This window comes from Fusarium fujikuroi, chromosome FFUJ_chr01 (genome assembly GCF_900079805.1).
Source record: "Fusarium fujikuroi IMI 58289 draft genome, chromosome FFUJ_chr01".
Classification (NCBI taxonomy): Eukaryota; Fungi; Ascomycota; class Sordariomycetes; order Hypocreales; family Nectriaceae; genus Fusarium; species Fusarium fujikuroi.
The window spans coordinates 2,641,920-2,656,510 of NC_036622.1; the positions used below are offsets into that span (position 1 = coordinate 2,641,920).

Genomic DNA, 14,591 nt, shown 5'->3' on the forward strand with positions numbered 1-14,591 from the left:
TTTCAAGATCTGAAATCGGAAATGTATAAATGGATTATCCTGTGCTTTTACGCTATCTTTCTTCCAACATTACCAACGCCAGTGCCTTTAACAGAAACAATGATATCATTCGTATCGTCCCCAACGTCCCTCAAACCCCAACTGCTTGCGCCAAATGTCTTCAGATCCCTCGCAAGGATAACCATCTCTTCGTTTGCGAGCACTTCCCTACCGATTCTTAGACGGCCAACATCCTCCGACCCCATAGCCATAAGCACAAGCATAGTCTTGGCTGAAACCTGGGTTGCACAGCCACCTTGGGAGATGTTCTCCAGTAACTGGAAAGCGCACTGCTTTCCAATATCCTCAGGAACAATGCCGCCCTGGGGAGGAACGACAACGTCTGCAGAGTAGAGAATTCCAACAGCGCTTGACTCAGCGACCAAACTCAAGCCGAATCCTATTCCAAGCCGTCTCTTGCTTCCTGCCTTGTCGCCAGTGGGTACAAGAGGTGCTTGGTCATACTGCGCAGCGATATGAATGTCGGAAACCAAAGGATTCAGGATCTCTCGTGCTGAGTGAATCATGCGGGCGTTGTTGGAGGCAGATACTCCAGTACAGTATGCAACACCGCGAATGCGCTTTATCCGACCAGGGCTTCGGTTGAGATGCAGAGTCTTCGGTAGTCGCACTTGACTTGCAAATCGCAACTCCACACAGCCACCGCCACCCTTTCCACCGGGTCCAGCGCATGATCGTTGAAGTACCCTAAGCTCTATGCGCGCAGGAGGGATGCCAAACAAGGCAAAGAGAGGGAGGATGGCAGTTCGGAAAGAATCGACGGATATGTCTCCTGTCTCGGTGGACGATGTGATAACGCCAGGACCAGTGAATCGGACGTTCATGTGCGCCTTGGAAAAGGGCGCAAGTAAACAGAGAGGCATAAGGAAGTAGGTGACGCCGCGGGTATTGTTAACAGAGATGTTGTGCTCAATGACATCGCCGTCGGAAGCGCCAAAACCGGCGATAGTTCCGGTTATCAGGCCAGGGTGATATGTTATAGTGGTACCGGTATAAGAGATTTGCATGGAACTGCCATTGGTGACAGCCTCAAGCAGGCGCAAGAAGGAAATCTCATGGGGGGCAAGACCTGGATTCGTAGGCGATGTGCTTCGGATTTTGGAAATGTGGATAGGTCTACCAGTCAGCGTCGAGAGAATTAGACGCTGGGTGAAGGATCTATGCCCTGTGAATCGGAGGAATTCTGGCGTGGAATTCGACATTTTGCTGCTGTTATCTTTGGAGTCGCAATATTTCAGCCCTCCGACGAGTACCAAACAAAAATTAATTTCTGCCACTGGAAAAGTTGCCTTTGCAGCCTAATACAGAAGGCGGTGAGGATGGCCTCCCCAAACCTCTTGTAAGTGGCAGATCCGTTCTTCAAATTCTTATCGATAACCTCTGAAAAAGGTTCAGCGTCAGTCTCGCCAAAGCTTCTTCTTTACCTTGGGCCCTTATGTGTTGAGAATGGCGGGCCGACCGCTTTTACGCGAGCTACGAAGCAGCAATGACACAATATGTCGAACTTGCCGGTTGGCAATTCGACAACGGCCGGCACGACCACGAATAGCGGCATCATATAGTACCAAAGCCACTACACAGCGATCAATCGATGATGCTGCCGCACAGAAGCCCAGCAGATTTGAGCTGCAGCAGTACATTGACCGGATTAAGTCTCTTCGAAATCCCAAGAAGGACGGAAGCGAGTCATTCAGTGTGCGGTTCTTCGAGCAAGACAACAACAAGAGAACTGAACTTTCTGGAGAAGAAGCGTTCGGCGCATCACTGAACGAAGTCGATACATCAGGTCTCAAGGAAGCCCTTCTGGAAATCAAAGACGATATCGGTGGAAAGGACGAAAAAGAAGCTTTTCAGGATGTGGTTGATCAACTGGGCCCCGAATGGCAGAACATGAAGACGGCAGACGACCTCGAGAGAATTATTGCCAAGTTGGACGCATACACAGCCGCGATCGATGAGGAGATTGACAAAACTGGCGCAGACCTACCAAAAGAACTGTTGGAGAGACTTGACTCAGAACTTCCAGGCTTGCCAGGATTTGGTAATCTGGGTTCTCGAATCACGTTACCTCAAATTCCAGAAAAGCCATGGACAATTAACCAACGCAAAAAGATTGCTCGCCTCAATACTGCATTATCAAAGACTGCCAGGGATCATCGCCGCGATGTCAAACTCACAGCAAAGACTGTGCAAGGGGTGTTCAAGGCTTATCACTCAGCCAGGTTGTCTCTAGCTCATGGCTGGAGTCATGTCCCCCTTGAAGTATGGGATTTGTTGTGGAAGATCTTCTCAGCCGATGAGTCTGTCAATATTCATCGCCTATCGCATATTGCACTTCTCGCTCGAGACATGAGCGAGGCAAACGTGACCTTGAACCCTGCTCAGCAACTCCTGACAATTGAGGCGGTTTTTGTTGATGGATGGGAGTCGAAAGCAATCGAGAACTGGAGGAGATGTCTGAGCACACTTGGGAACGAAAATGCCGAAACATTTCAAGAGTTCTGGGAGCTTGGAGTGAGGATGTATTGCCGAACAGGTGATCTGGAAGAGGCACAACGAGCCATCAGCAAACTAGTGCAGAAGCAGTCCGACCCTCGCATTCTGATGCCTTTGATTAGGACATGGTCTGAGTTGGGCACGGAAGAGGCACAGGGGAAGGCTTGGGCTGCCTACCGCCAACTCCGCGAGCTTCTTGGAGACGATATGAAGCTAGCTGACTATGATCAAGTCATATCATACTTCCTGACTACACATCAGACCGAGAATGCCTTGTATGCCTTCGTGGACATGATGAGCGATGGCAAAATCGATTTGGAGAAGCAAAAATATATGCCATCAGTGGTCGCCAACAAGTTCTTTTTTGGAAAGTGGCTGAAGAGGTTGATTGGTGCTGGCGATCTGAACGGAGCTCACAGCGTTGTGGAATTTATGGGCCAAAAAGGTATTGAGCCAGCTCCTATCCAGCTGAATGGTCTCATCGCCGCTTGGCAACGGGCTGGCGGTATTGAAGATCTCGAGAAGGCGGATCAAATGGCTTGGGGCATGATTGAGACTCGAATTCGGTTCGTCAAATCTCGAGGAAATGACATGGGTTTGCAAAGCGAGCCTTTACAGAAAGACGACACTCTACCTCTACCACGAGCAACCTTGGAAACCTTCTCTCTATTGGCGGAGAACTATCGAGTGAGAGACTTGCACGATCGACTTCTGATGCTCTGGGAAGCTTTCCGTGAAGCGGATATGAAGGCGGACTCCTTCATCATCAATCAGCTCCTCGAGTCGTACATCCAAGCAGGACAATCGAAGGAAGCTATAAACCTATACCTAACGCTCGTATCGGAAAAGGGCATCGAGCCTGATCCCTATACATTTAGTGCTTTATGGAAGACGCTTGCCGTCAACCGCCTCCACGTCTCAGCTGGCTTTGTACCCGATCAGGCTGAGCCCACTCGTGCAATGTTTGCCGAGACTGTCAAGTTCAGACATGTTTTCCAACCCGATGGCATGGATGGTCAGCTCGCACGTAAGATTCTACATACTTTCCGTCGCATCAAGGACAATACAGGCTTTGTCGTTGCATTGTCGACTCTCCGTGATGCTTTCGGTTTCATACCTCCCGAAACGCTCGTTCTCGAGCTGATGTTGGAGACGACCAAGTTGCAATGGGACTCGCCGACCCATCGACGCCGTCTCATGACTGCCAAGCGAGATCTTGATCGTGGTCTTCTCTCTTGGGCCGAGGGAGATACTTCTCGTCTTGAGGGTCAGCGTCGCGGCGAAGCGCTTTTTGAATATCTACAAAAGCGATATTGGCCCACCGAAGGCGACGATACTCTCAGGAGAAAGATGTTCAAGGAAGCTGCAGAGCAGATGGGGGTGTATGATGTGTTACGAAAAGGGGCAAAGGAGTAAATTGCGAAGTATTGATGGCCAGCGCTTGGATAATCGCTGATGTACTCAAATCATGTATAATAGTATAAAAGGGCTCGGCGATGCCCACTGTAACTCTATATGCTAGATATGCGCAGAAGCAGCATTCATCAAGATTTATGATAGAAGACAACATTGCATGAGCATATACACATTACTCTGCTTCTGAGAAAACACCAAGGCCCCGAATACCCAACGAAACATTCAGGCTTGACAAAAGAAAAAAATCATGAGATGTAATTCTAGAAACGCTCGTATAAGTGCTCTGCATATGCACGTCTACTTGGTATTAAATCAGCCCAAATAAAGCAGCAAGAAACCTTGACTAGAAAAAGCCCCCTGAGACCAACGAGTTTCTTTTATTCCCTTTAGCTCAGTCGCCCTCCTCCCTGAAGAACTCCGTCGCTATGCAATTAACCAAGAACCAATCACTCTAACCACCGCTCCCATAGCCTGCTTGTCTCGCTTTGCCCGGCCGCTGTCTTTCACTATGACAAGTCCATTGTATCCTGATCTATACGATCACCGACCGAGCTCAGCCCCGAATCATCGTCACTAGCATGGCCGTTTTGTTGAGGTGCTTGCTGCTGTGGAGGCTGATCTTCATCAGGCTGCTGTTCTTCGCCGGGCGTCGGACTGCTTCGGGGCGAGGCACGGTTGGAGATCCATTCGGCGATGGTCGTCTCTGACCCTCCTTCGACTTGGATCTCACCTGTGTCGTGGCCACGGCCGAGTATCGTGCCGTGGTACTTAGCGTCTTCGCCGGTTTTACTGTGTTTCTTCTTCAAAGCTGTGAAGCCACTGTCAGCTGTGCTTCCTGGAAGCCATCGGTAGGAACCAACCATTGAGATAATCTGTAGCATCCGTCTCACCGTCCCCACTACCGACCTCCATCATCTCCTTCATGCGCTGTCCCGCGAACCACGCTACAAACTCTTCAACTCCGCGCAAGTCCTCTTCGCCGCGCCACATCTCTTCGGTAGGTACGCGCTCTGGCATCAGCGCACCCGCGTCCTGAAGCGCCATCCGTATATCAGCGATTGTGAAGTCAGCGCTGTCGCCTTGATTATGCATCGCATGCTGGGCAGTAGTTTGGCAGAGAAGCGACAGGTATCGGGCGGCAAGATCTGTCAAAGAGTCGAGGACCGCGGGGCGCGTGGAATGATATCCGGTTGAGCGTAAGATCTGGAGTATGGAGGGCCGGAGAAGCGCGTGAAATAGAGACGGGGGCGTCGTCATATTTGTCTGGTGATTGTTGTAGTTTCTATGTGCGAAAGTAAAATGGTGATTAGGTCACTGGGGCGCTCGGCTTGCGATTGTCAAAGGAAAGCGTTTGAAAGTTGATAAGTTGCTGATTCGTCTCAATATCGATGTCGCGGGAGCAAAGCTTGGCCGTCATCGGTACTTAAGGCTATGGCTTCACAGCGCATACCCGAACAATGTGCCTGGAATCTGCACAAAATTTATTGAAGCTTGTTGCGATGAGCTTCTCCGAAGGTATGAAGTTGGCCCCTTTGGGGCAAGTGCAGATCAGAGTAGAGGTGCAAGAATAATAGGCGCGGCCTAACAATAAAAAGAGTGGAGCCTTCTCTGTATAACACCCAGAGTAGGTAGGCACACGACTTACACCAATTTGGTGGATGTTACGATAACAACGGAACGGCATGGGTAAAAGTGAGAGAAACAATTACCGAAGATCATGTCAAAAACCTTTCTCTCTAGGTTTTCTCCATTATGAAACTGGCTTTGATTATCTGACCAAAAAATGGAAGACTTACGAATATAGCATTGTCATTGTTTAACCTTGCATACATACCTACCTAGGTTGTCATTTATACTGATGATCGGGCTCCTTGTGATCAGGTTCATGGCAAGTCCATGACGAGCCTATGATTAAGCGTATGCGCAGCCTTGAGACGCGTGGTACCATTATTCACAGCTTTTGGTTATATGTAGACTGCCATTGTCTCAGAGAGCCACAAGATACCACGATGGTCGTCTTCTGGTTGCTGATTGATAAATGGATGAAATATATAATACGATCTCCTATCATATCACGTTGTGGCACATTTCCAACCTGAACGCTTATCAAAGTGTTCTCCTCCAAACACAGTCTCCCCCCTGATGTAATACCTTGATAACATTCTCAGTGGTGCATACGTATTCATACAGTCATCTCCTCAGTCTGTTTCTCGAGCTTGGCCTCGTCATCTGCGATGCCACTGTACTTGTTGATCCAATCCAGGACCTCTCTATGCCAAACGAGTGAGTTCTCCGGCTTCAGCACCCACTGCATCGATTATCAGCAAATAAACAGGATATACCAATTGCCTCACCACTCACATGATTCTCATCGGGGAACATGACGAGCTTGCTAGGCACTTCACGAGCCTGCAAGACATTGAACATGGCCAATCCTTCTGAGATGGGCAGTCGGTAATCTAGTTCGTTATGAATGACCTAGAAAGGTGTCAGTATATTTCTTGTCGCCGCCTGGTATCATGCTTACCAGCTGAGGGGTGGACCAGTTGCCAGTATGCAGAGACGGATCCCACTTCTCATATCCAGCGCGGTTCTCCCACAATGTTCCACCGAAATCATGCTCGGGGAAGAAGAGTTCTTCAGTCGACCATTGGTTTTGTGTTGAGAAAACGCCATCATGGCACACTAAGGCCTTAAACTTGCGGCCCAAATCATGACCTTGAATCCAATCTGTCCTCATGTCAGTATAACTACAGCCCAAGAGCGTTTGTACTCACTAATCATGTATCCACCGTATGAGGCTCCCAGAGCAACAGCTCGATCAGTATCAACATAATCGACATGATTCTGGAGATACTCAAAGCACTTCACCAGATCTTCATATGGGGCACCTCCCCAGTGGTTGGCAATCGCATCAATATGAGCTTGCCCGTATCCAGTACTGCCGGTGGGGTTGGGGCACACAGCTATATAGCCCTGCTCAGCGAAGATGGCCGGGTTCCAACGAGTACTCCAATCATCTGTCCACGCTGATTGAGGGCCGCCATGTATTAGAAAGGCCAAAGGATACTTCTTGCTTTTGTCGAAGTGGGAAGGTAACATAACAAGAGCGTGATTATCATAGCCGGCGGACCCAGGATACCATAACTCGCTGGCTTGAGACGTGGAGAGACCGAATGTCTTGCCGTTCTTGGAACTGGTGGAGATCACTTTGACAACCTTGGTCTCCGGGTCCAGGACTCCGTAGCTCGAGCTCTCGATTCGCGACTTTGATGTAATGAAGAGAGAGTCACTGCCTTCCAGAGTGTGTGCCTCAACGACAGACCCTTCTTTGTGAATAGCCTCGGGAAGATCACGAGCTTTGAGAGTATCAGATGGTAACTTCCAAAGCACTGATCTCCCATGTTTCTCAGCCGCAACATACAGCTCAGTGTCGTCTTTTTTCCAGACAACCCAATCAGGCCTCAAATCCCAACCGCCCTCATCATCGTCTGTCTGGTAAAACTCTTGAACGTTACTTAAGTCGTCCACGTTGGGGATCAACAACAGTCTTGTCTTATCAGATTCATACTGCTGGTGCTTCATTCTAGCAAATGCCAACTTCTTGCCGTCATTGGAGAAAGTAGGTGCACTACTATAGCCGCGCAGTCGTCCAGTCTTGACGATCTGTGGCGGCGGAGGCTTGTCTGTCCAAGACCTGATGGGTACGTAGTACAGATCTGTCTTGGTGTTTCTCGCCGGGTTTAACTCTGGATCCTTAGCAACGAAGGCGATTCCATTCTCTGAGATGTCAAAGTCCCCTGCTCCACCAAAAGGAGGGACAGGTGAGCTCAGTTGCGTACCGGCCAAGAGGTTTGTGAGCCCATCCTTCTCAAACACCCATCTACCATTTTTCTTGGTAATCACGCCGTACCAAAGCGAGTTCTGATTCTCGGTGTTCCAGGCATCCCAGTGCCGAACGAAAAGGCCGGTATATATCTTAGCAGTTGTGTATGTCTTGGGCTCGGTTGCCTGCCAATACATGTTGCCCTTGGGCGTAGTCAATGCGGAGCAAATGAACGCAACCTTGCCATCGGATAGTGCTTTTGCCTTTGGGTTAGAGATGCTGCCTGCAAAAGATTTGATCAAGCGTGCCCTGATACATTTGTTAGCTTCCTGGAGACGACATGTTGCCTTTAATATATGCTCACTCGGAACCATCCAAGACATGCTGCTGGTAGAGAGATGAGCAGCCATTATCATTTGTTCTAATCAAAGCAATCTCTTTCTCTCCGATCCAAATAGGATCGCTAACATGAGCGTCCTCGGAAACGAGATGGGAAGAGTCATCTTTGATGTTGAGAATACGGATCTGGAACGACTTGGAGTGGCTCTCGAATGAGTACGACGAGATCTGAACATGTTAGCATAAGTTTGACACAGCCAGCTGAAGGCATTGCCAAGCTCCAGCTCACCGTGTAGAGAATGAGCTCCCCAGTGGAGTTTGGGACTCCAGTTGAACGACGCGGGGCCGAAATCAGCACTTCAGGCGTGAACCGCGTGGCCTGCCTCGTCATCATGGAGACAGAGAGGGAGAGAATGCGTTTCTAGTAATTGAAGGTGATATGATGGGGAAATAACGAAGTAAAGGACTCTTGGGGGTGTTGAAGAGAGGAGAATCAAGAACCTCTGTGTCCAGTTGACACACTCATCATACAACCGGCCCAGGTATGCAGAACACCTATAAGTGCTAGTGCCATGGGTTCCCCCTCACGACTCCTCATTCTCATGGCCAGCCGCCCGCTCGGCCCCTCTCTTCCGGTGAACCCACTGCTCATGCTACCTTCCCTTATAATTAGTGCTACCTACCTAACCTTTAAATCAAAAGTTCATCATAATACTGGCCGGAGAATTTTTCTTCAGTACGAAAGTAATCCCTTTACATGCAACTATAGAAGTTGAAGAGCTAATCAAGGTCTAATCTCACCGCAACCGCTGCGATTAACCACAACCTTACCTGACGGACATTGCGACGTCGCTTCGATCTCGTTCATGTTGACGTGGGATAACTTAAAATGGTTTCAAGACATGACACACGGCCTAAACATACCTATGTAACAACAAATGGAAGACCATACACTGTACCTAACTTCGGTCGTGAGGCAGTTCCCAGTAACGGGAGAACTACCGTGAGTTTTATAGGTGATCTAATGTCAAGCAATTGGATCTTCACTTGTTAAGATGATGGCAGAAAAACAGACATTATGCATGCTCTTTAACGCAAACTCTTTGAGTATTCTGGTGCCTTGACGGTTCCAAAATGCTTGATAACCTCCCCTATGAATAACATAGTTTCGTGCTACTTTGAAACTATCGTGATCTCGGTCCCAAACCACCTTCTGGTTGGTGGGTTGACCTATATTATAAATCCTAACGCCATCCTGACCCTACGGTTGAGTCCATTCCCTGCTAAACGCCCAATCTCATGAGTATATCGTTATGCATACGCTACTTGCGCTGTGCTCCAAAATTTGTTCGTTTCTTGCTCGTCGAAGTATCGTTTTCGCTGTCCTCATGCTCGACCGTTTTCTTCTTCGACTTGCTTGCGTTCTTGACCGTAGTCGAAGATGTCGGTGTCGGGTGATTCGACGGTCCGTCTCTAAATGCGGCGGATAATGGTGTCGCGCCAGCTGGCGTCGAGCCTCCTGATCCAGGTGTGATACCCTCCTACGAAAAGCATGATTAGCCTATCCCGTGTGATGCTGTAAATGATATTCATCCATACGAGATTATTAGGTCGGTAGGAAATCGACGATCGTGAAAAGACTCTGTTCTGTTCCATCGGACCAGCCTTTCGTCGCTGTGCTGCCGCGCCACTCATGCCCTTCATGTAGTTGTCGAAACCGGTGATGATGTTGCCGCTTGGTGTGCTGTCGAGGTATGCAGTCTCCTTCTGGGAGATGCTGTCTTCAACTTGTGTCTATGAAAATATCAGCCGAGTTCTAGTACAGTTTACACTCAGTGGGCAAATGCGCACCAAGCGTTTCTCTAGCATCCTGCGCTTCTCGACCAGATCCCGAACCCGAGCTTGCGCCTTCTTGTACTCGGACATCGTCACTTGTCCGGTACCAGCTACAGCTCCGTTCGATGCCTTTCTCTCAGCCATGCGCGTTGTCGTCTCGGCAGGTCGGCGTTATTGGGGTTCGATACTCGATAGATGTCCTCGTCAAATGGGATGATGAATGGTCGCGTCTGGAAGGATACAAGTTAGGTTGCAATTGGATAATGCGGGGCGCTTAAAAGGAAGCGCGGGGAGCCGCGTTAGACGCTTATGCATCTCGGTTAAATCATGGATTTAACCACAAAACAACAACGAAAATGATCAAGGTTGTAAATGAAGCAAAAATGAAATCCTGTGTATCGCAGGTGGCTGGAACTCTCCCGCCGGGAATTGAACCCGGGTCTCAAGCGTGACAAGCTTGCATACTGACCACTATACTACGGAAGACAAGCCAGGTTGAACCTGGTGTAGTGAGTTCTGTGACGGTGGAGGTCGATACCAAGATTATATCTCTGAGGGAGGGATTCAGAAGCAGTCCGCTCTCCTGTCTCCGATATGGTCCAGACTGAACGCTTTCACTAGCTGATTATAGGTGCTCGAACTTGATAAAGGCTTCAATTTATTTGATAGTTATATGTGTCCTTGGTCCTCTCAATATCCTACAAAGAAAGCTTTTCTATATGCTCCTGTTTTCCAACGCCGTAAAGTCAGTAATTGCAAGCATAATAGTTATGCTCATGGCTCAACAAGGGTTTGAACAAATTGTTAGCTTAGGTTTCCCCAGGAGAAGACAACCTCGATCACTTTCATCCTCGTCTTGGTGACACAGGCGTTGCAAGGAGCAAGGTCAAATCTTGGCGAACAAACCAAGTCAGTGATTGCGCCGGCTCAAGACACTATGGCCAACTGACCTCAGATACTTCATTCGGCCGGAACCTCTGCCTCGGGTTTGGTCGGCAGGGCACGAGATCCATCTTCAGAAACATCAGCTGAATTTTCTCGAATCCTTGATCGCGAAGAAGCCGAAGAACTATTTCGCCGTCTACCCTTAGGCGAATCTCTCTGCCTAGAGGGCTGCTGACCACGTCCATGATTCGGTCGTCTTTTGGTCCTGCGATCCGGTGACGCGCTGCTGGAACGGCTTCGACTGCGACTATAACTGTGGCTTCGACTTCGACTACGGGAGTCTGATGTCCGTTCAGATCTCGATGAGGAAATGTCTCTAGCCGGTCGTCTTCGACGAGTTACAGAGCGGCTCCTTGATGGAGAGTAACGTCTGCGCTTTGGTGCAGGAGAATTTCGCTCCGAAGACAGAGATCGAGATGGACGACCTGGCCGGCCTCTCTCGGTACGTTTGTTTGCCCGGCCCCGATATGTATCTCCTCTAGGTGACCGCGACCTCTTGCGTGTGTCAGCTTGTTCCCCGTGAGAGACAGGTCTTTGTCGTTTGATTCGATTGATCAGTGCTTCGGGAGGCACTGCGACTTCTTGAGCTCGGCCTGGGCGATGCCGATGCCGAACGTGATCGAGGGGGCGATTTTCGTCGGCCTTGGTCGGCGCGTCCACTACCACGTCTTCCTCGTGGAATGTAACTATCGCGTCCATATGAGTCCCTGGTATCACGGATGTGAGGGCCGGGCGATCTTGACCGGCGACCTCCCCTCCTGAAGCCCCCTCTGCCCCGGTGTTCGAAATCACGGTCGCCTCGGCGCCCTTGCCAGGTATCTCCACGAGCAGCAGCCCGGTCGCGGCGGTCGCGGTCTTTCAGATCGGCTACTTCACGGTCTCGGCGATCCCAGTCGTCTCGTCTCTGTTTAGCGGTTTCTGCAGCGCGGTCTGCCTCGATCTGGATCAAATGCCATCAGAAATCGAACTGTACAGGATTAGTGATTGGCATACCTTCTCTTGGATGAGCTCCAGCTTCTTGGCCTCAAGGAGCTCCTTGGGGACGCCTTGGGGACTACTTTGGGCACTCAGCAATAACTTCCACAGGTCTTTGCAGAACACAGCCGTATCCTTGTCAAGAAACCCTGTGAGTTGTATTTGCAGTGACTTGATATCCGGCTATTGTACATATCAGCATTCTGAACTTGTCAGGGTTCGGTAAACATACGTATCGCGGTCCTTCGATGAGATTGAAGACAAGTTCGATCACCACGTCATCTTCGCTTCCTAGGATATCGGAAATTTTGCTGGCGATCCATCTGAATGGAGGAGTTAGCACGTTGTAACACGAGGCCGGCAATCAGATCACGCACTTCTTCATGACTTGCAAATTGACCTTTTGCATGTCAACCTTCTGACTAAACTCGGGGGGGAATCTGGTCGACTTCAAGAGTCGCGCATCTACCCCGGTGGCCATATTGGAGAGGTCGCAATAGCAGTTTGGTTAGTATGAAGAGACGCGTCGTTGAGAAAAAGTTGCTAGGGAAGAAAAGTGACGTCGCCAGCACAAGCTCGGAGCCTCATGCAGAATGCCGGGTAGCATGTGCACGGACCAGTATTTTACATGGAGCGCTACCTACCTAGCTTACCAACGCAAATCACCAAACAGGTCCTCTGCACTTCTTTTGTTGTAGGGAGGGTGTGCACTGAAGAGTCCTGAAAGCTCCCTGCCGTCTAAGCGGCGTCACCCTTCGCAGCCTGGGACAAAGACGTCTTCACATTCAACCCTTTCTGCCGACAACATAGTAGGAAGCTCTCAGTTTCAGAAACTTCACTTTTCTGTGTCTCCATTCCAACAATGGAAAATCTACACGCGCCGACAGTGCCCTCAGGGGAAACCACTGCTCCTGCCACGAATGGCGATGCAGGGCATCTAAGCTTTGCCGAGTTGCAGCGAAAGAAGGACGATATTGAGGCCGAACTCAAGGCTTTAGGAGGAGTGCTTGATTCGGTATTCACGAGTTTTACGAAGTAACATTTATAATGCTCTAACACAATCATAGCATGGGGTTGACATGAACACTTCTCTCTTAACAAACGATGGTTTCCCTCGAGCTGACATCGACGTTGCTCAAAGTATTTCAATATATCCAGATTCAAGATTCGACCACTGACAGCGTGACAGTCCGGACTACACGAGCTCGCATCATTCGACTGCGGAATGACTATACTGCTCTCATGACCCGGGTCGAGAAATTTCTTCATGAACATTTTGCGAGTCTTGATGAGAATGAATCTGCGCCAGTTGCAAGCTCGAGTAACTCACCAGGCATCTTGCCAGACTCAGCTTCTACACCGTTAGACCCTCCTTTTGCCAAAATCAACACCGTAGCTGCAGGAAGTCCAGCAGAATCCGCCGGTCTGAAACCTGGAGATGAAATCCGGAACTTTGGTTATGTGAATCGAGCCAACCACGACAACCTCAGAAAGGTGGCCGAGTGTGTTCAGGGAAACGAAGGAGTAAGTTTGTGCTCTGATATAGTACACGAAAACCGCCAGTTGACAATACATTAGAACAACGTTTTCATCAGAGTGTCGAGGCCAGGTGGTGTGACCGAGCGGCAAGAGTTGCGACTGACCCTAATTCCAAGAAAGGACTGGGGTGGGCGAGGATTGTTAGGCTGCCATATCTTGCCTCTATGAGTCGAGTTGTCGCGAAAGCCATGATAAACCAGAAAGCCTATGCCTAATCACTCCGGGCAAGATAAATTGGTGGTTGAGCTAGATCGAGGCGATTTATCTTGGGCCTGTGCTTTAGCCCATGCCCAGTTGCTAATTTGTGCTTTGCATCTCTCAATCCAATGGCTTGCTAGTATAGGGCCTCAAACCTCGCCGCTGTCCAGACACTTCTCATGATGTATATGGGTAGAGAAATCGCAACCTAGGTACCTACCTAATTTGAAAAGACAAAAGTGGATCACATAGTACTATGTCTCATGCTGATATAGCGAAGCAAATTTTTCTTTTCTTTTTTTTTTTTTCTGTGATACATGGTGATTGAATGAACTCATACATGCGGTTCTCTGCGTGATCCAGTAAATCCTGGGTTGACTTATGGATTAGCAGCAGATGGCAGAGGCCTGAGGACTTTGAACCGGAATAAATAAAAGGACCTAGATAAGCGACGTAGTGTGATAGCGCAGTTTTGGTCAGTGAGTCAACTAGCTTATTGTTTCTCCTAATACAAGAGTTATCGGTCTTCTAATGATTTAGGGGCTAGAAAATCATTCGACTGGAGCCAAGGAAGGCAGCTTGATTTGAGGAAATGTGTAATTGGTCGAAGGCGACTTCAATGTTCACCTAGGTATGCTACTAGTATATGGTCATTTATCAGCAATACCACGTAGGTATGTTAATTAAGGTATTTCGTAAGGTATTCGTTGGTGCCAGCAGATTAGCAATGGCCTTTGTATTTGTTGCCTAGAAAACAGTAAAGGTGTGCTGGACACTCTCATGGAATCCGTATATGGCCTCATGATAAGAGATGGCCAACAGATACGGAAAGCTGTTTGTCAGATGATAGCCTGAGTATTGACGATGCAAGAAACCTTGCATTGAGAGTAAAAATAACCAATAAAAGCCCATAATACGAAGAACAAATCGGTACCTAAAGATGCCTAGACCTGGAAATGCT

General features: G+C 49.0%; 7 protein-coding genes; 2 read left to right on the plus strand and 5 right to left on the minus strand.

Moving 5' to 3' along the window:
- Positions 1 to 47: 47 nt before the first annotated feature.
- Positions 48 to 1,262, minus strand: FFUJ_01289 (related to RNA 3`-terminal phosphate cyclase-like protein; the record flags this gene model as incomplete). XM_023580384.1 has 2 exons in its annotated part: positions 48 to 832; positions 884 to 1,262. The coding sequence occupies 2 exons, from the start codon at positions 1,260 to 1,262 to the stop codon at positions 48 to 50; spliced, it is 1,164 nt and encodes a 387-aa protein (XP_023424264.1).
- A 244-nt stretch (positions 1,263 to 1,506) lies between these two features.
- Positions 1,507 to 3,972, plus strand: FFUJ_01288 (uncharacterized protein; the record flags this gene model as incomplete). The annotated part of the gene is made up of 1 exon (XM_023580395.1): positions 1,507 to 3,972. One exon carries the CDS (start codon positions 1,507 to 1,509, stop codon positions 3,970 to 3,972), a length of 2,466 nt encoding a protein of 821 aa, XP_023424265.1.
- A 506-nt stretch (positions 3,973 to 4,478) lies between these two features.
- FFUJ_01287 (related to TAF(II) complex (TBP-associated protein complex) component) lies at positions 4,479 to 5,229 on the minus strand (the record flags this gene model as incomplete). XM_023580406.1 has 2 exons in its annotated part: positions 4,479 to 4,780; positions 4,833 to 5,229. The coding sequence occupies 2 exons, from the start codon at positions 5,227 to 5,229 to the stop codon at positions 4,479 to 4,481; spliced, it is 699 nt and encodes a 232-aa protein (XP_023424266.1).
- Positions 5,230 to 6,154: 925 nt separating this feature from the next.
- FFUJ_01286 (related to secreted dipeptidyl-peptidase V precursor) lies at positions 6,155 to 8,528 on the minus strand (the record flags this gene model as incomplete). XM_023580417.1 has 6 exons in its annotated part: positions 6,155 to 6,280; positions 6,334 to 6,450; positions 6,500 to 6,702; positions 6,750 to 8,107; positions 8,163 to 8,365; positions 8,427 to 8,528. The coding sequence occupies 6 exons, from the start codon at positions 8,526 to 8,528 to the stop codon at positions 6,155 to 6,157; spliced, it is 2,109 nt and encodes a 702-aa protein (XP_023424267.1).
- Positions 8,529 to 9,459: 931 nt separating this feature from the next.
- FFUJ_01285 (uncharacterized protein) lies at positions 9,460 to 10,117 on the minus strand (the record flags this gene model as incomplete). XM_023580428.1 has 3 exons in its annotated part: positions 9,460 to 9,678; positions 9,737 to 9,931; positions 9,989 to 10,117. The coding sequence occupies 3 exons, from the start codon at positions 10,115 to 10,117 to the stop codon at positions 9,460 to 9,462; spliced, it is 543 nt and encodes a 180-aa protein (XP_023424268.1).
- An 816-nt stretch (positions 10,118 to 10,933) lies between these two features.
- FFUJ_01284 (uncharacterized protein) lies at positions 10,934 to 12,374 on the minus strand (the record flags this gene model as incomplete). XM_023580439.1 has 5 exons in its annotated part: positions 10,934 to 11,688; positions 11,711 to 11,858; positions 11,912 to 12,076; positions 12,126 to 12,216; positions 12,271 to 12,374. The coding sequence occupies 5 exons, from the start codon at positions 12,372 to 12,374 to the stop codon at positions 10,934 to 10,936; spliced, it is 1,263 nt and encodes a 420-aa protein (XP_023425572.1).
- A 381-nt stretch (positions 12,375 to 12,755) lies between these two features.
- FFUJ_01283 (related to NAS2-ubiquitin-dependent protein catabolism) lies at positions 12,756 to 13,647 on the plus strand (the record flags this gene model as incomplete). XM_023580451.1 has 4 exons in its annotated part: positions 12,756 to 12,908; positions 12,961 to 13,033; positions 13,083 to 13,417; positions 13,489 to 13,647. 4 exons carry the CDS (start codon positions 12,756 to 12,758, stop codon positions 13,645 to 13,647), a joined length of 720 nt encoding a protein of 239 aa, XP_023424269.1.
- Positions 13,648 to 14,591: the final 944 nt, after the last annotated feature.